General features: G+C 41.9%; 2 protein-coding genes across 6 annotated transcripts in view; one reads left to right on the top strand and one right to left on the bottom strand.

The window, feature by feature from the left end:
* LOC128630129 (uncharacterized) overlaps positions 1–20,564 on the top strand; it is a 105,271-nt gene that overhangs the window by 29,708 nt on the left and 54,999 nt on the right. The window lies entirely within an intron of this gene.
* Positions 1,804–15,758, bottom strand: LOC128630124 (NACHT, LRR and PYD domains-containing protein 9-like). 3 transcript variants are annotated; one of them, XM_053678701.1, is made up of 10 exons: positions 14,431–15,758; positions 14,150–14,271; positions 13,575–13,691; positions 13,110–13,164; positions 12,671–12,875; positions 10,610–12,386; positions 8,436–8,609; positions 6,030–6,203; positions 3,853–4,029; positions 1,804–3,726 (listed from the first exon to the last, which is right to left on the bottom strand). In XM_053678701.1, the coding sequence occupies exons 2-10, from the start codon at positions 14,200–14,202 to the stop codon at positions 3,690–3,692; spliced, it is 2,769 nt and encodes a 922-aa protein (XP_053534676.1). In that variant the 5' UTR covers positions 14,203–14,271; positions 14,431–15,758; the 3' UTR covers positions 1,804–3,689. The 3 variants fall into 3 exon arrangements, with proteins under 3 accessions (XP_053534676.1, XP_053534677.1, XP_053534678.1); XM_053678702.1 differs by lacking the exon at positions 8,436–8,609 and having other exon boundaries at positions 14,431–15,190; XM_053678703.1 differs by lacking the exons at positions 1,804–3,726; positions 3,853–4,029; positions 6,030–6,203; positions 8,436–8,609 and adding an exon at positions 8,967–10,475 and having other exon boundaries at positions 14,431–15,188.

Below are 20,564 nucleotides of genomic sequence, written 5' to 3'. Positions count from 1 at the left end.
GTACATGAGGTCAATGGTGCACTGCTCCTCTCTCTCCATAGATACTTACAGGGACCCTCGACTTTAAGTCTTTCTATTGCAAAAGCAGCTTCTAAAATAATAATTAGGTGCAGATGGAAAAAAAAAAGTATTTGGCTAAGCAAATGTTCTGAGTTTTTTTCTAGCAGTTTTTGACATGTACATGTATTTCATCAACACTGCTACGAGCTTATGTTTTCCCCATAACAATAATATAGCCTTATTCTCTGTTTACTCAGCAAGACTATAACTTTATTCTCAGTTCCTCTCCTTAACTTCAGTCACTTCCTCACTGAAACCTATAATCAGAATAACTCCAAAGCTCAGGACCCAAGTCTCTACTGTAAATCATGTATCTAGAACACAGGCTCTGAACTCTTATCTAACACATTTAGTGTTTTATCTGCTCTAAAGCACCCACCTCAGCTCGTGCAGGCCGCTTGATTAGCTGATGACTTGAATCAGGGGAGTTTGGTGCAGGTTCTAATTGAACATCCTCAGGAGTGTAAAGAAGCCTCTCTCTAATATCTTTCTTACCGGTTCAACTCCAACTTCATCACTACCCCAAGAAAGCACTGCATGTTAGTAGTGTTCAGGGTCAGTATCTAAACTGATAGTCTATTCACACACACTAGCACTACTGCACTTCACATCCAGTATTTCCTTCTCTAATGTAGTGGGTTCATAATAAAACTGCCATATTTAATCATGAGCACCAAAAGTCATGTTTATTCTCATCACTGCTCCTGTGTAGCTTAATATGTTCTGTAGGAGGCCTCGACTATTTCACTCGAGAATAAACACAAATAGGGAAGAAGATTACAGAGATAAATGTAATGTATACATTATTACATTAAAACAACGATTATCAAGGGAGAGAAAGAAAGTGAGTTCTAGACCTCTGACTTGTACATGACGTCATCAAAGATCTTATGGATCACTGCTCCAATTTAACTGTGTGTTAGGGATGCACCGATGCCGATACCAGTACTCAGGTGTCGGCCCGATACTGTGTTCATGTACTCGTGCTTGTAAAACTACCCCGATACAACCGCACCGACACCACTTTATGACAACGTGACATAGCCTAACCTCTCGTCACTTGAGCAGGTAGGTGGAAGAGGAGCAATGACACTGACTTTCTTCAGTTTACTTTCTGTCTATTTCTTGAGAAATAGGAGAGAGAAGCTCGAATTTGCAGTGAATGTCCAATATAAACCCAACTTTACCTCAGTTGAGCAGTTTATACATTAAAAACATTACAGAAATATAAAGTTATTTTAGCTGCTAAATGACTTAGCCACTTTTACACTCACTGTTGTTTATTTTAGTTGCTATAAGCAGGGAGCAAACAATGGATTTTAGGATAAAGTAAGGTTATACTTAAATAGTGCCGCTGAAACAGAATAACAAATCTCTCCTCATGAGTTAAATAGTGCACTACATAGGGTGTAGACTGTCATTATTTCATCCCTAATGTAGTGCACTTAAACCGGAAATGACATCAATTTGGGATTCGGCCACACAGCTTCCGTTTAACTTACCTCGGGTTTAAAAACAGAACCGAGTTTTAATTCCTCAAACACAGACAAAATAACCAGCTTTTATGTTTAAACTGGATCAAATCTAACTGTAAAACTGTCAGAAATAATTTAATCTGGAGATGATTAGTTCGGTGTAATAACTCAACTGCTCAACTCAACTGTAATAACGTTACCGCCACCGTGTGGACTGGAGGATATAGTTCCAGGTTGGAGGAAGTCTATCCCAACAAACTTACACCAATAATTTCCACTCATGGTTTTATTAGATCCTATTTATTATTCCAGTGGAGTTTATGACTTCTTCATGAATGCCAGCAGTGAGTCGTTCACTGTGTCTTACCCAGATATACTGAGTGAACTACTGAGTCACCACAACCTCAATCTCTAAATGTTTAACAGCACCAAAGCTTTCAATTCTGGTGACTTCGGGAGTACTTATTTATTTATATGATCATATAATGAAACAAACATTAACATAAGCATGTGCTGCACAACATTTCATTAGTTTAATCTTACATTTTAATTTACTGTAAAGCGCTTTGCTAAATTTTGCTACGTAAACTTTTTTAGGTATTAAAACTGGTTACTGTTTGATTGATGACAAACTCCATATTTTTATACCTTGGAGCTCTGTGTTACCATGGTAATTTATAAACAATTACTAACAACATTAACTTCATCAATGCACGTTTACATTTTATTTGATACTTGGCCATTGTTACGTCCTCAGTTGTATTTCTGTTTGTACTATGTTCCATTCGTGTGTCTATGTCGGGGGAGGGATGGGTGTCTTGTCTCCTCCTCTTTTAAGCCCCGTCCACTGCAATGCGTCATGTTCCTGCTTGCCATTGGACGATCACATCTCGTACACGCCTGCTCCCGCCTCGTGCTTTGGGATGAGTTGGCTGTACGTTTCCGGACGTGTACTTAACCCTCTTACCCCGTATGGCTGAAAAACCAGCTTGCCCGTCTTTGATCTATTCCCATAAGGACGATGTACCGGCTTGGTCGTCTATGCCAAATCCCCGTAAGGCTGATATAGAGGATTTACAGTGTAAACGTTATCCCTGTAAGGCCGGTGTACCGGCATGACTCTGCTATGATTCCTTCTTATTTAATTATTATTTTTTGACCCGGAAGGTTGATGACGTCACGACGTGATTACGTTTTTACGCCGGCATTACGATGAAGACCCAAGCGTGAATATTGGTGTAATAGTAGAAGTGAACTAAAAATGCCAAAGCGAAAAAGCTAATCGTGTTCCAGCTAAAGTTGCACCTACAGTGAACACAGGTACATCTAAAACAGGGGCGACATACACAGTTACACAGGCAGGAGCGAGGATTCTAGATAGAGACAGCAGTGAAATTTCAGGCGATGTTGAAACCGAAACTGATAGAGACGCAAACTCATGATTCAGACCCGGATCCGTCTTCATCTTCAGCATCAACCAGTGCGACTGACACTGCAGGTGTCTGGAGTCATAACGGGACCATTTCTGTGCATTCGGGAAAACACCACCTGCTGGTCTGATTATCACCAGAAACTTGACTTATAGCACTAAAATGCATTTATTTATTTATTATTTATAAAGGCATTGACCACGCTGATGCTCGTATGGTACTTCTAAATGAGTAGAAGGATTTTAGCGAGCATTTTTCGTCATTTCTCTAGTTAAGAATTGTGCTCTAAGTTTAGTAAAAACACTGAAGTGCTTCATTTTCAAAGTAATATTACACAAATACATTATTATAAGTTGTTTCAAGGCCTAAAAATGTTCAAATTAAAATGTTGATTTTGGCTCAGGAACTCGGGGTTGGCGTGCTGTTTCTCAGGGGAATATAGGGTTATGGGACGTAATACTGTGGGAACTAAGGGGTAAGAGGGTTAAGCCTCGTCAGTCTCCATCCCCGGGGCAGATCGGTGCCGTTGCTTTGTACAGCAGATATTTGGTTACGTGTGTTGATTTCTCCTGTGTACGACCTTCTGCCTGTTCTTGACTTTGTTTCTGCTCTGCCCCTTTAAGTTTAATGATTCAGCTCCCAAACTGCTGGAAATGTGGGACGGGATCTAACTCTTCACCAAGACTGCTTTATCCTGGAGAAGAGGTTTGAGGTGAGACTCCTGTCATACGCCAGTCCTGGTGAGTGTATTATCCTTAATGCTGTAAGACAGAGAAGAACATCAGTGTAAACACACACACACACACACACACACACACACACACACACACACGTGCATTATTCAGTATGATACAGTAGAGTAAAGAGACAGTAAGTCAGTAACTCACTGTAGTGTCTCCAGGTTACAGTGTGGATCCTTCAGTAGATCAGAGAGCAGCTTCACTCCTGATTCTCCTGGATTATTATAGTCCAGATTCAGTTCTCTCAGGTGTGATGAGGAGTTTGACCTCAGAGCAGAAGCCAGAGCAGCACAACCTTCATCTGTAATCCTGCAGTTCCACATCCTGCAAGAAAGAAAACCTTCTCACACTTAACACACTCAGTTTTAGCTCTGAAAACATCCACTACACAAAATCTTTATATACACAACATTTACTCTCATCTCACACACACAACAATATCACATCACTACAATTACAGTCACCACAGAGGGACACTGTGTGTGTGTGTGTACCTCAGTATCTCCAGTGTACAGTGTGTGTGTTTGTGAGTGTGTGTGAGTGTGTGTGAACCTCAGTGTCTCCAGTGTACAGTGTGTGTGTGTGTGTGTGAACCTCAGTGTCTCCAGTGTACAGTGTGTGTGTGTGTGTGTGTGTGTGTATGTGTGAGAGTGTGTGTGTGTGTGTGTGTACCTCAGTATCTCCAGTGTACAGTGTGTGTGTGTGTGTGTGTGTGTGTATGTGTGTGTGTGTGTGTGTGTGTACCTCAGTATCTCCAGTGTACAGTGTGTGTGTGAGTGTGTGTGTGTGTGTGAGAGTGTGTGTGTGTACCTCTGTATCTCCAGTGTACAGTGTGTGTGTGTGTACCTCAGTATCTCCAGTGTACAGTGTGTGTGTGTGTGTGTGTGTGTGTGTGTGTGAGTGTGTGTGTACCTCAGTATCTCCAGTGTACAGTGTGTGTGTGTGTGTGTGTGTGTGTGTGTGTGTGTGTGTGTGTGTACCTCAGTATCTCCAGTGTACAGTGTGTGTGTGTGTGTGTACCTCAGTATCTCCAGTGTACAGTGTGTGTGTGTGTGTGTGTGTGTGTGTGAGTGTGTGTGTACCTCAGTATCTTCAGTGTACAGTGTGTGTGTGTGTGTGTGTGTGTGTGTGTGTGTTTGTGTGTGTGTGTGTGTGTGTACCTCAGTATCTCCAGTGTACAGTGTGTGTGTGTGTGTGTGTGTGTGTGTGTGTACCTCAGTGTCTCCAGTGTACAGTGTGTGTGTGTGTGTGTGTGTGTGTACCTCAGTATCTCCAGTGTACAGTGTGTGTGTGTGTGTGTGTGTACCTCAGTATCTCCAGTGTACAGTGTGTGTGTGTGTGTGTGTGTACCTCAGTATCTCCAGTGTACAGTGTGTGTGTGTGTGTGTGTGTGTGTGTGTGTGTGTGTACCTCAGTGTCTCCAGTGTACAGTGTGTGTGTGTGTGTGTGTGTGTGTGTGTGTGTGTGTGTGTGAGTTTACCTCAGTATCTCCAGTGTACAGTGTGTGTGAGTGTGTGTGTGTGTGGCTCAGTATCTCCAGTGTACAGTGTGTGTGTGTGTGTGTGTGTGTGTGTGTGTGTGTACCTCAGTATCTCCAGTGTACAGTGTGTGTGTGTGTGTGTGTGTGTGTGTGTACCTCAGTATCTCCAGTGTACAGTGTGTGTGTATGTGTGTGTGTGTGTGTGTGTGTGTACCTCAGTGTCTCCAGTGTACAGTGTGTGTGAGTGTGTGTGTGTGTGGCTCAGTATCTCCAGTGTACAGTGTGTGTGTGTGTGTGTGTGTGTGTGTGTGTGTGTACCTCAGTATCTCCAGTGTACAGTGTGTGTGTATGTGTGTGTGTGTGTGTGTGTGTGTACCTCAGTATCTCCAGTGTACAGTGTGTGTGTATGTGTGTGTGAGTGTGTGTGTGTACCTCAGTATCTTCAGTGTACAGTGTGTGTGTGTGTGTGTGTGTGTGTGTGTGTACCTCAGTATCTCCAGTGTACAGTGTGTGTGTATGTGTGTGTGTGTGTGTGTGTGTGTGTACCTCAGTATCTCCAGTGTACAGTGTGTGTGTGTGTGTGTGTGTGTGTGTGTGTGTGTACCTCAGTATCTCCAGTGTACAGTGTGTGTGTGTGTGTGTGTGTGTGTGTGTGTGTGTGTGTACCTCAGTATCTCCAGTGTACAGTGTGTGTGTGTGTGTGTGTGTGTGTGTGTGTGTGTACCTCAGTATCTCCAGTGTACAGTGTGTGTGTGTGTGTGTGTGTGTGTGTGTACCTCAGTATCTCCAGTGTACAGTGTGTGTGTGTGTGTGTGTGTGTGTGTGTGTGTGTGTGTGTGTGTACCTCAGTATCTCCAGTGTACAGTGTGGATTCTCCAGTCCAGCAGAGAGCAGCTTCACTCCTGAATCCTGCAGGTTATTGTGACTCAGGTTCAGTTCTCTCAGTCTGGAGGAGTTTGATCTGAGAACTGAGGACAGAACTCTACAGCTTTCCTCTGTCAGTTTACACACACACAGCCTGGAAGAGAAATGATGAAGTGTTAGATTTATTTATCTGATTGTGAAATGAGGAGTTTCCATCAGGTGGGAAATAAAGTGTTTACCTGAACACAAGGTTCTAATGTCAGGATAAAAATATAAAATGAACAGCCTGTGTATAAACAATAAACTAGTGTTGTGATGTTATTAAAGTAAATGTGTGTGTAATGTACACTGACCTACACGCTGTAGAAATACATGCACTTTGTTCTGATGTGAGAAGTGATGTAGATATTTCAGCATTAACACAAAGCTGTGTTTCACAGAGACGCTAAAACTGTCGGAGTTCATTGTTCTCTGAATCTTAATCTAATAACTTTCACACACACACACACACAGACACAAAGCTGAACAGCAGGAACAATGCTAATCCACACCATATAAACTACACACTTGAATGTTTTCCTCATATAAAACACTGGGTCTCATTTATCACACTGGATCCGAATGAATTTCTTCATAAAGTGTGTGTAGGAGCATTTCCACAGGAACTCTTTAATGTGTAAAGTTAACTACACAACTAACTACAGTAAGATTCACAACATATCAGTCGCTCAGCCGAAACGAGGAGCTCGTCATAAAAGTCGGTTTGCAGAAAAACGGCAGTATAGATGAAAATCTCGATTAGCGGCAGTTTAGTTTATAATATAAACTATAATATAAGCTGAGACTGATTACTGTTGCTCGGATTAATATGGCGGCGACGTTGACCTACGATCCAGCGGCCAATGCAGAGTCTATGTGTGTCTATGAACACAACAGCCATGAGTCTCAGTGCAGTGACGTCAACTCCCCTCTTCGACTGATTGGCTAGAGGAGGAGCTGTAGTGGACCAATGGTGACGCTAAACCCCGCCCTGATTTACATGAAACTCCAACTACAACATTTGGAAAAGCGAGCGGAGAATGTGGAAACAAGCGCGAAGGGAAAACCAGCAGAAGCGTTCAGAAAAAGAAAACATGAGCAGAAAATGTCAGAGAGCACAAAAACACAGTAATATCACCATGGAAACATGATTTTGTGTGATTCAGAAGACTTTGATTTCATGGTTCAGTTTTGTGTGATATAATTTTACGTGTTTTTAAATGTTTGAGTCACGATTATTATTTTTCGATCCGTGACCGCAAAACTTTTGATGGAAAATGAATCCCATACTTTTGGACTCGTGCTCCAAAAATCCCTGAAATCATTTCACACCAGACTGCTGTGTGAACGCGGGTCAATACAAAGCAGGATTTACTAAAAACTTGATTCTCAAGAACGGATCAGTACCAACTGTTCGTGATCCAGCTTCATATCCAGAAGACGCAAGTATCGCACTTTATATTTGGTGAGTGTTTGTAAATCGCCTTTCCGAATGAGCTTGTTAGCAGATTCCACGGCTAATGTACTACCCGAAACAGCAGCTATTCTCTTCCGGAAAGGGGGCGGGGCACAGCAGCTAATTTGCATTTAAAGAGACACGCACAGGAAAACAGCGTGTTTTTGATTCTTTTGCACTGTGAAGCACTTTGAGCTGCATTTTATGTATGAAAAGTGCTATATAAATAAAATTATTATTATTATAGTGTGTGTGTGTGTGTGTGTGTGTACCTCAGTATCTCCAGTGTGTGTGTGTGTACCTCAGTGTCTCCAGGGTACAGTGTGTGTGTGTGTGTACCTCAGTGTCTCCAGTGTACAGTGTGTGTGTGTGTGTGTGTGTGTGTGTACCTCAGTGTCTCCAGTGTACAGTGTGTGTGTGTGTGTGTGTGTGTGTGTGTGTGTGCCTCAGTATCACCAGTGTACAGTGTGTGTGTGTGTACGCCTCAGTATCACCAGTGTGTGTGTGTGTGTGTGTACCTCAGTATCTCCAGTGTACAGTGTGTGTGTGTGTACCTCAGTGTCTCCAGTGTGTGTGTGTGTGTGTGTGTGTGTGTGTGTGTGTGTGTGTGAGAGAGAGAGAGAGTGTGTGAGTGTACCTCAGTATCTCCAGTGTACAGTGTGTGTGTGTGTGTGTGTACCTCAGTGTCTCCAGTGTACAGTGTGTGTGTGTGTGTGTGTGTGAGTGTCTGTGTGTACCTCAGTGTCTCCAGTGTACAGTGTGTGTGTGTGTGTGTGTGTGTGTGTGTGTGCCTCAGTATCTCCAGTGTACTGTGTGTGTGTGTGTGTGTGAGTGTGCCTCAGTATCTCCAGTGTACAGTGTGTGTGTGTGTGTGTGTGTGTGTGTGTGTACCTCAGTATCTCCAGTGTACAGTGTGGATTCTCCAGTCCAGCAGAGAGCAGCTTCACTCCTGAATCCTGCAGGTTATTGACACTCAGGTTCAGTTCTCTCAGTCTGGAGGAGTTTGATCTGAGAACTGAGGACAGAACTCTACAGCTTTCCTCTGTCAGTTTACACACACACAGCCTGGAAGAGAAATGATGAAATATCAGAACACTGACCTCAAACACACACACAGCCATAACACACTTACTCTTTACCATGTAACAGAAATGTGAGTGTGTTTCTCTCACACACACAAATCAGAGGACAGGACACCACATCAGCATTATTATTATTATTATTATTATTATTATTATTATTATTATTATTATTATTGAAATGAAAACAGAAGGGTTTTTGTTTGAATAATGGAAACCATTTTTAAGGGAAGTACATGTAAAAAAAAAGTCTGTGTGTGAGTGAGAGTGTGAGTGAGTGTGTGTGTGTGTGTGTGTGTGTGTGTGTGTGTGTGAGAGAGAGAGAGAGTGTGTGTGTGAATGAGAGCGTGTTTGTGTGTGTGAGAGAGAGTGTGTGTGTGTGTGTGTGTGTGTGTGTGTGTATGTGTGTGTGGAGTAAGTTGACGAGTTAGTTTGCTAACTGGAAATCCGTCTCACACAGTGCATGCATTATGTATTTGTTTGTTTGTTTGTTTGTTTATGGTAAATATTCACACATTTTTTGTTGGGGATTAAAGTTATAAACAGGACGTATCCCTTGATCTGCACAGAGGGATTATTATGATGGTTTTGCTAACTGGAAATCCGTCCTCGAGGACAATCCTCTTTCATCCTGTAAACTAATCCCACACCAGATCCAATCTAAAGAGAAAGTCTGATCGGTCCAACCCAAACAAGGTCGGTGTGAAAGTGAAAAAGCACAGAAGAGTTTTAATCAAGTTCTACTGTAAGTGTGTAGTGAGCTAGAAGACGTCTATGTGTTACTGAACATCAGGTGTTTTTCTGCATCTCTGTATGTCCTGTGTAAACGGAGTTAGAAGAACCGTGTGTTTTGTCTAAAGCAGCTTTACTCTGGCAATAAATGAGCAATTAGACATTCACCAGAACTGTGTTTCCAATCAAAGCCCTTTAAGCTTCAATACCAGTGTCACAATAACAGATCAGACTTCCAGGATGAAGTGTACCAGGCTGGGACTAAAGCCAGAAGGTCATTAAGGTATAAGGGGGAAATCTGGGACGGGGTAAAAATCCTGTCCTGATGAAACCTTTCAGAAAATTCAACGCAAGGCGCATGCGCTGCAAAAAATGACCTTGTCCCAATAAAACCTTTAAGAAAATCCAACTGACAACACATGCACCACAAATGTAATGTATCATATAGATATGAATAATTCATGAAGGCGATGGAGATTGGTTTGTTTTTAGAAAGAAGAGGTTAATGCCCCGCCTGGGGATAATTTTACTGCTTCAGAAAAGTATATAAAGACGTGTGTGTGTGTGTGTGTATAATTCAGACTTTCTGCAGACTGTCTCACTTTGTTGTTTCAATAAAGTTTGATGACCTTTGGCATCTACAAACCCTCTGTCTCTGAAGTGTTTAACTTAGGTTGGAAAGATTGTTTTCCACGACACTCTCACGTGTCCCTCAGTGCAGACTGGGCGGTGTGATACGCTGATACACATCATAGGACCAGAAAATAGAATAATCAGTCATGTCTATTGATAGATATTTTCCTATATCCTCTACATCACCAGTGTCACATGCTGTATTCATATTGTTCCCATGGTGACAGTGTTCTGTTTTCCTTCTTCTCGTTTGTGAAGTTCTGTTCAATGTCACTTTCAAATGAAAGGAGAAAAGAAAAAGTGCCTTTCACTGGTGTTTAGATCACAAAATGATCAGAAAGCAGTGATGAATACATGCAGTTATTCTGTAGAGATCATTTCTTCATCAGTTTTAGAGAAAAGGTAATAAATGGTGATAGGAGGTTTTGTCCACATGGCCCCGCCCTCAGTGCAGACGTAACGTGTTGGTGTAAAAAGTGAAACTCTTCTGTAACGGTACCAGAGGTTTGTTTAAAGATGATTAGAGTAATTATTAACCAGCATTAATCCAAACAGTGCAGTTCAGTGTTACATTAAAATAATAAACCATGCAGTGATACATTTATAAATAAAAATACTCACTCAGCTCTTCTGGAGGCTTTGACCACTGGCAGCAGCTTCAGAAGACATTCCTCTGATGGGTCATATTTACTCAAATTAAACTCATCCAGCTCCTGATCTGAGTTCAGTAACACAAACACCAGAGCTGACCACTGAGCAGGAGAGAGTCTGGTTCCACTGAGACGACTGTAATCTTCTCTGTTCAGGTAAGTCTGTACTTCCTGCACCAGAGAATGATCATTCAGTTCATTCAGACAGTGGAACAGATTGATGGATTTCTCTGGAGATGGATTCTCCCTGATCTTCTCCTTGATGTACTCGACTGTTTCCTGTTTGCTGTGAGAGCTGCTTCCTGTCTGGGGCATTAAGCCTCGTAAGAGAGTCTGATTGGACTCCAGTGAGAGACCCAGAAGGAAGCGGAGGAACAGGTCCAGGTGTCCGTTCTCACTCTGTAAGGCCTTGTCCACTGCACTCCTGAGGAGATCAGACATGTCTGACTTTCTGAAGAAATTAGAACGTCCAGTGCTTTGCTCCACTAACACATTTGTCTTTCTAAAAATAAAGCAGAAAAATGCATATAAAGCAGCCAGAAACTCCTGAACACTCAGATGTACAAAGCTGAACACCTTCCCCAGGTGAAGCCCAAACTCCTCTCTGAAGATTTGGGTACACACTCCTGAGTACACCGACACTTCTCTCACATCAATGCCACACTCTCTCAGGTCTTCCTCATAGAAGATCAGGTTTCCTTTCTCCAGCTGTTGGAAAGCCAGTTTTCCCAGTGCCAGGATACTCTCTCTGGTCTGCTGAGGATCAGGGTCACATTTCTGATGGTACTTTTGGTCCTTGTGTTTGATCTGAAAGATCAGGAAGTGTGTGAACATTTGAGTCAGAGTCTTGGGGATCTCTCCACTCTCTGCTTCACCCAACATTCTCTCTAGAACAGTGGCTGAGATCCAGCAGAAGACTGGGATGTGGCACATGATGTAGAGGCTTCTTGAAGACTTCATGTGTGAGATGATTTTATTGGCCAGGCTCCGATCACTGATCCTCTTCCTGAAGTACTCCTTTTTCTGAGGATCACTGAACCCTCGTACCTCTGTTACCTGGGCTACACACTCAGGAGGGATCTGATTGGCTGCTCCTGGTCGAGAGGTGATCCAGAGGAGAGCAGAGGGAAGCAGATTCCCCTTGATGAGGTTCGTCAGCAGCACATCCACTGAGGCTGACTCTGTCACATCACCCAGTATCTCATTCTTCTGGAAATTTAGAGGAAGTCGACACTCATCCAGACCATCAAAGATCAACACCACTTTGTAGGAGTCACAGTCTATTACTTCTAGTTTTCTTATTTCTGGGAAAAAGTGATGAAGAAGATCCATCAGACTGAGATTTCTCTGCTTCATCAGATTCAGCTCTCTAAAGGGAAGTGGAAACATGAAGGTGACATCCTGATTTGCTTTTCCTTCAGTCCAGTCCAGAACGAACTTCTGCACAGAGACTGTTTTTCCAATTCCAGCAACTCCTTTAGTCAGCACACTTCTGATGGACTTGTCTTTAAAGAGATCATTACATTTGATGGGTGTCTCCTGTGCTGCTGGTCTCCTGGACGCTGTCTCAATCTGTCTCACCTCATGTTCATTATTGACGTCTCCACTCCCACCCTCTGTGATGTAGAGCTCTGTATAGATCTCATTCAGAAGTGCTGAGCTTCCATGCTGTGAGATTCCTTCATTAATTCTTCTAAACTTCTCTCTCAGGCTGGATTTCAGCTTTGTCTGATACACAGAGGCGAGTTCTAATAAACAAAGTAATAAGATGTTTTAATGTAAAATCACTGAACACAGGATTAAATGTCAAATTCAAATGCTGCTGTTCATTCCTGATTCATGTAGTAAATATTCCTGAAGGAACAGGACCATTGTACAGAGTCACCACAAGCTGGACCACGAACAGAACAGAAAAGCAGCAGATGTACATGATACTAAACTCGAACTTCAAACTAAAAGTGTTCCTATCTAAAACTATTTCCTCTCTCTGAAGTGAACCTGACGGAATAAAGCCATGACTCAGAGCTCTTACTGTTGTGCAGTGTGTTAGCGAGATCTGTGTGGTTCATGTTCTTCAGGACGTGCAGTGTGATCTTCAGCACTCCGTCTCTGACACTGTGCAGATCCTCCTCATCCTCCACCCCCCTCTCAGTGCATGCTGGGTAATCTGGACTCAGGAGCTTCCTAAACCTCTTCAGCTCATTCTTCATCAGAGTGATGACTTTGTGTTCCAGCTCCTGGTTAGAAACACACAGGAACACATCTAAATATTATAATGTTACACACTGAGAGATGCTTTTATTTTATAAAAAGAATAAAAGTCTCTTTCTATTCCCACAGTTACAGCTGAAATTCTGCCTGATTACCCATAATGCTACTGCACATTATTAAATCTGTAAATTGTCCTGATCTTAAATAAAAAACCTGCAACCTGCTCACACACAAGTCACACACATTAAAAAGACACACACCTTGAATATGGAGTCCAACTGATTTCTGCTGAGGTTTGATTTCTTCTGTTGTGGTCTGTGAAGAAATAAAACACATGATGTGATATAGACTATATGTATTCATAGCTGCACAACACACACTAATACATACAGAGACAGATATTTAACACGATCCTCTTAACACAATACACTGATTTCAGGATTTCTCACTGACACTAACATGTTTATGAATAAAATAGTGATCTAGTCATTAATGTCCCATGTGTAAATGTTGTTGTGTAGCACCACAGACCCTCCAGCTCAGGGACTGCAGGCTGAACTGAACTCTTAAAGCAGTTTTCCTCACTGCCAGTCCGAGAGCTGCAGCACTGCACAGTTTAGTGTTTTACTGCTTCAACACCTGATAAAGATCATGAAGGGCTTCAGAATGAGACCAGTGAGTTTGATCAGGTGGAACACTGCTGTAAAACACCTCACTGTACTGACCTCACATCAGGAGAACTGGCTCCGTCTCTGAAGTGAAATGGATGATCCATTGACGCGTCACTCTTCATGGACACACAGCTGGGTTCTGGTGAGTCTGATCTCTTTCCCTCCATCATTCTAGAATGAAACAGAAATATCAGCAATAATTAATACTCTGCTGTCTCAGCACTGTTACACAATGTGTTCATCATTAAACACCAATAATTCCATCTTTTTAATTCAGCTCCAGTCTGCACACTTATTCAAACAGGAGACACGCCTCATACCTCAGGAATTACACTGATGTCAGGAGTCCCAATCACAGATAACTGACTCAGCTGGGTCTTAAAGCCTGTAGAGTTCACTGACTCAAAGCTACGCTGCTCTTCTCCTCCACATTACACAGTCCTTTTTACTCTTCTCTCAGTGAATGATTTCTCTAAACTGTTCTTAGATCAGATCAGTGATACATTCACTGCTATTAAACACCTTAAACCAAAGTCTAGTTCCTCTGTTAACTAGTGAGTGTTTAGAGATACAGATCTGTTCCATGAGACGGTGTGTGTTTATTGCTGGTGAATGGAAAAGTAACTCACCTCTCGTCTCTCTTTAAGTCCTGTTCTCCAGACACACTCATGTTGGAGGTCATGTCTCCTTCTCCAGATTACAGCAGGACACACGTTTACTTCACTCCAACATCGGTGTGTTAAATCAAACCCTGTATCAGCACAGAGTTCACTTACAGGAAATAGTCTCTGTATCAAGTCATAAAACAACCTGTGTACATTCAAACTTCAGTACAAACCCACAAAACTCTTCTGCATCTAGTGTACATTCAGTGTGTTTATATATTATAGCTTTAGATGTAGATACTCACTGTGTTTTTACTCCTGAAATGCTGTATTTTCCCCTCCACACAAAATGGAGACTGACTTTCACTTTCACTTCCTAACCCTTTATTCTGCAGAGGGGGAGGGGCAGTGAGGTAGGGTAATACACACACGCACACACACAGATGTGGTTTGTTTTCAGACAGCTTTCTGATCCATCGAGCAAAGGCCTGTAAATACTGAAAGTATAAGCCTGAAAACGCTGCAAATACAGAGAACAGAATGAAAAGTCTGGTAAAATCTACATCACACACATTATCATTTCATTACCTTCATTTATTATCTCGTGACTTCATTCAGCTGTGCACGAACAACTGTCAGAGCTCTATACAAATATATAAACTAAAATAAAATAACAGGAGCTAGAAACACTCAGCAGATCATTAGATAAAGAAGCAGAACTCATACGCTGAGTAAGTTTACTGAAATATCTGCAGAAATGTATTTTCTCTGGTTTTCCCTTAATGAGAGCGAGTATCCTGATATTAGTGAGGATTGGTGTGTAAGTAGTTTTTGTGTGAATAATGAATGTTACTCAGAATAAAAGTGATGATGGAGAGTAAGTTAAACACATTGGTCAGACGAGTAACTAACCCAGTGTTTCCCAATCGAGGTTCTGTCTGATGAGAGCAGGGGTGCGTGTAAAAATCCTTCAAACATTTTCTAAAATGATCAAATGTGTAGAAAACATTTAATATAGATGAGAAATATCTGATGTCTAAAATAATAAGACACACACACACACACACACACACACACAACAATAATAATAATAATCTAGACCAGTACATTTCCTGAAGAAAATGTGTGCTGCTTGACATGGCAAAATTCGGATCAGGCGCCAATACTTTCGACAGCCAGAAGAGTGGGGTGGCAATACTTTTGAGAGCTGGACACGATGGGCATCAATTCTTTTGAGAGCTGGAGGCACAGGGCGCCAATATTTCTGAGAGCCGGCCGTGTAGTGCAGCTATACTTTTTAGAGCTGGCCGTGTAGGGCGGAAATACTTTGGAGAGCCAGCCATGCAGGGTGCCAATACTTTTGAGAGTCGGCCAGATAGGGCGCCAATACTTCTAAGAGCCGAACAGATTGGTTGCCAATACTTTTTAGAGCCGGGCGTGTATGGAGGCAATTCTTTTAGAGCTGGCAGTGTAGAGCGTCAATTCTTTCACAACTCAATGGGAAATTTTCTGACTTTGAGCTTCTGTACCGGGAATGCCGACATTCCGATCACTTCCGTAATGCATAGCACACCTCTCCTCAATAAGCCGATCGATTTGACACCTCAACCGTCGATCTCCAACAAACGGTGCGGGACTAGTTTCGCACTGAAAAAAAAGTGGAAGAAGAAGAAGAAGAATTATAATAAGTTTGCAGAATAACAATAATAGTGCTTTTCAAGCACCATTAATTATAATAATAATAATAATAATAATAATAATAATACTAAGTAGGCCGAAGAACAATAGTAGTGCTTTTCAAGCACCATTAATTATAATAATAACTTGACCGGTACATTTCATGAAGAAAATGTATATGGTGCTTGCCATGGCAAAACAGGAATGGGGCGCCAATACTTTCAAGAGCCGATGGCGAAGGGCGCCAATACTTTTGAGAGCCGGACGTGTAGTGCGCCAATACCTTATAGAGCTGACCATCAAGGGTGCCAGTACTTTTGAGAGGCGGCCAGATAGGGTGCCAATACTTCTGAGAGCTGAACAGATCGTGTGCCAATACATTTTAGAGCCAAATGTGTACGGAGGCAATTCTTTTAGAGCTTTCTGTTTAGAGTGCCAATACTTTCGAAACTCAATGCAATCTATGGGGAATTTTCTGACTTTGAGCTTCCATAGCAGGAATTCCAGCATTCCGATCGCTTATAAAAGTCATAGCACACCTCTGCTCAATAAGCCGATCACTTTGACACCTCATCTCCAACAAACGCGAGAGAAGTTACGCGCCGAAAAAAGTGGAAGAAGAATAATATTTATTATAATAACTAGACCAGTACACTTCCTGGCTAAATTTGGATCGGGTGCCAATACTTTTGAGAGCCAGATGGATAGGTTGCTACAGGGTTTTAGCATCATGCTAGCATGTTTTAACATGTTGTAGCATCATGCTAGCATGTTTTACATCATGCTAGCATGTTTTACATCATGTTAGCTTGTTGTAGCATCATGCTTACATGATTTAGCATCATGCTAGCTTGTTGTAGCATCATGCTTACATGTTTTAGCATCATGCTAGCACGTTTAAGCATGTTTTACCATCATGCTAGCACGTTTTAGCATGTTTTACCATCATGCTTGCACGTTTTACCATCATGCTACCATGTTTTAGCATCATGCTTGCACGTTTTACCATCATGCTTGCACGTTTTACCATCATGCTAACACATTTTTGCATCATGCTAGCATGTTTTAGCATCATGCTTACATGTTTTAGCATCATGCTAACACATTTTTGCATCATGCTAGCTTGTTTTAGCATCATGCTAGCTTGTTTTACATCATGACAGTTTGTTGTAGCATCATGCTAACATGTTTTAGTATCATGCTTGCACGTTTTAGCATCATGCTGGCATGTTGCTAGCATGTGTTAGCGCTATACTGGCTGTTTAGGGTGCTAATACTTTTAAAGCTGGACAAATAGGGTGCCAATATTTTCGAGAGCCAACAGCGTAGGGCGCCAATACTTTCGAGAGCCGGACAGATAGGGCGCCAGCATTGTTAGAGCCGGCCGTGTAGTGTGCCAATACTTTTTAGAGCTGACTGTCAAGGGCGCCTGTCAAGTACTTTTGAGCGCCGGCCGGATAGGGTCCCAATACTTTTGAGAGCCGAACAGATCGTGTGCCAATACATTCTAGAGCCGAACGTGTATGGAGGCAAAACTTTTAGAGCTTTCTCCTTAGAGGGCCAATACTTCATGGCTTGGTTTGTGCTCTGACATGCAGTGTTAACTGTGGGACCTTATATAGACAGGTGTGTGCCTTTCCAAATCATGTCCAATCAACTGAATTTACCACAGGTGGACATCAATCACGCTGTAGAAACATCTGAAGGATGATCAGTGGAACCAGGATGCACCTGAGCTCAATTTTGAGTGTCATGGCAAAGGCTGTGAATACTTATGTACATGTGCTTTTTTTTTTTTTTAAATAAATTAGCAAAGATTTCAAACAAACTTCTTTCATGTTGTCATTATGGGGTATTGTTAGTAGAATATTGAGGAAAATAATGAATTTAATCCATTTTGGAATAAGACTGTAACATAACGAAATGTGGGAAAGTGAAGCGCTGTGAATACTTTCTGGATGCACTGTACATCACTACAATTACAATCACCACAGATGGAAACTGGATGTGTGTGTGTGTGTACCTCAGTATCTCCAGTGTACAGTGTGTGTGTGTGTGTGTGTGTGTGTCTGTGTACCTCAGTATCTCCAGTGTACAGTGTGTGTGTGTGTGTGTGTGTGTGTGTGTACCTCAGTATCTCCAGTGTACAGTGTGTGTGTGTGTGTGTGTGTGTGTGTGTGTGTGTACCTCAGTATCTCCAGTGTACAGTGTGGATTCTCCAGTCCAGCAGAGAGCAGCTTCACTCCTGAATCCTGCAGGTTATTGACACTCAGGTTCAGTTCTCTCAGTCTGGAGGAGTTTGATCTGAGAACTGAGGACAGAACTCTACAGCTTTCCTCTGTCAGATCACACCCACGCAGACTGGAAGAGAAATGATGAAATATCAGAACATTGATCACACACACACAGCCATAATACAGCTAAAGTTTCCCATGACAGTTCCCATGACAGTTTCCACACAGAAATCAGAGGACAGCTGTGGCTCAGGTGGTAGAGCGGGTTGTCGGTTCGATTCCCGGCCCACATGACTCCACATGTCAAAGTGTCCTTGGGCAAGACATTGAACCCCAAGTTGCTCCCGATGGTGAGTTAGCGCCTTGCATGGCAGCTCTGCTACCATTGGTGTGTGAATGGGTGAATGAGACACAGTGTAAAGCACTTTGGATAAAAGGGCTATAAGTGTGCCATTTACCATTAATATTAATAATAATAACATCATCGGTTACAATGATCCTTGAAGTACTGAAAACATTTTTGTTTGAACAAATGCTTCATTATAATTGAAACATGAAGCCATTTGAAAAGACCCATGACACTTTGGAATGTTGAGACCATGCGCGATCAAAACGTAAATGAGCCTTGGAGTTACTCTTAATCCTTGTCTCATTCTCCATCGCGGTTACGGCTGGTAAAGAAGGTTGGCACATTGAAACTATCAAAACATAAACCATCAGAACATAAATGAACCAAGGAAATGCACTTAAGTCTTGTCTCATGCTCCCTTCCACTGATGGCCAAGAGAACATGGCACTGGACTTGGAATGCACTGGGGTCTCCCCTATGCGAGTTGAAGCCTGCTCAAGGCATGTCAGCGGTCTGTGTCAACTAACTCGTGTGCACTATCTTCCCGACTGCAGAGAGAAAAGGGCACTGGACTTGAACTACACTGGGGTTTCACCTGTGCAACTTGAAGCCTGTTATGAAACTGTGTCGTAATGCAGAGAGAACTCTATTCAGATGAGCAGGAAAACACATTGGCATTCATCAAACACGCTTGTGTTTTATCCTAGAAAAATGCTTTGACGTAAAATAAGTCGTCCGAATGTGTTCATGTAAACTAGTAAATACTTAATTACTAATTACTTGACTGAAGTGAACGTACTGAAGAGGGCGTCCACGTGCAGAAACCTGAGAATATAAACGAGACTGCAAAGTTGTTGTTGAAGAAGGGTCGAACACGGACAGACACGTCCGTCGGCTCCAGTAGAATAGCCTAGTGTTTCCTTAAATCACTTTGAGGCGTCAGACTCTAAATCCAGCGGGGTTTTCTTGCGCAGGTATGAACCCTGCTTGCAGCTTTGTCAGCTGTAGGTGTCAAGTCACTGGTGCTCAATCTCCTGCTGTTTATTTAAAGCAGAGTATGTATGCACCCTAACCCTAAAGTTTCCCATGTAACAGAAATATGAGTGCGTTTGTCTCACACAGACATCAGAGGACATGACACCACATCAGCATTATTATATAATAATAATAATAATAATAATAAACATCATCAGTTAGAATGATCCTTAAAGGACTGAAAACATTTTTGTTTGAACAAATGCTTCATTATAATTGAAACATGAAGCCATTTTTTAATAAAAGTATTAAAAAGTCTCCTATTTAAAAATAAACAAAATAAATAAAATAAATAAGAAATCTCCCATTTGAACAAAAGATGAGATAAGATAATACTTTATTAATCCCAAGGTGGAGAAATGAGGGAATTAGGAGGAAAAAGGAGCAGGACCTGCTGTGGCTTTGTTTGGAAATATTTTTGTTGGTGAAATAGAACAGAAACAGTCAATATTGAGTGTAAAATGTACGTCAGGTAATATTATCTTATTGTTTACATGTTAGCATAGCATGTTAAATTAACTACTAAATAAAAATAACATCAGCTGCATGAGCTTTTAAATAACGTCCTATTATTATTATTATTATTATTAACATTTACTGTAGCTGCACAGCCAGACTGCTCCTGTACCTTTAACACTCTCTCACACACACACACACACACACACTCTCACACACACTCTCACACACACTCTCACACACACTCTCACACACACTCTCACACACACTCTCACACACACTCTCACACACACTCTCACAATTTTTTGTAATTAGAACATTCTGGGGTCAGTAGTCCCACCCATGTATTGTGGGGACACCACTTTCCTGAGGTCCTACATATGTGAAAAAAATCAGGCATGTATAATTTAAGCCTGTGAACTTACATTTCACGTCTCAAGAATGAAAACTCTGACTGCAGTTTGTGCATATGTACCAAATAGTAACTAAGAGTACTCAGTTTTCTTGGAGAAGATGCAGTAGGGAACCTACTGAGTCCCAGTGGATGCTTATGTTGGAAATTATGGAGAGGTGTGATTGAAAGGCAGGATTAAAAGTGCCAGCAAACTACACAATTCTGATATTTATGATCCAGAAAAGGTGTAGACTGTGATGGCTGCTGTTTCTCCTGGCCATTGCTCTCAGCAGT

This window comes from Ictalurus punctatus, unplaced genomic scaffold, assembly GCF_001660625.3.
Source record: "Ictalurus punctatus breed USDA103 unplaced genomic scaffold, Coco_2.0 Super-Scaffold_100046, whole genome shotgun sequence".
In the NCBI taxonomy this organism is placed as follows: domain Eukaryota; kingdom Metazoa; phylum Chordata; class Actinopteri; order Siluriformes; family Ictaluridae; genus Ictalurus; species Ictalurus punctatus.
Note: the sequence above shows the minus strand (reverse complement) of the source record. Positions and strands in the feature narration are given on the sequence as shown.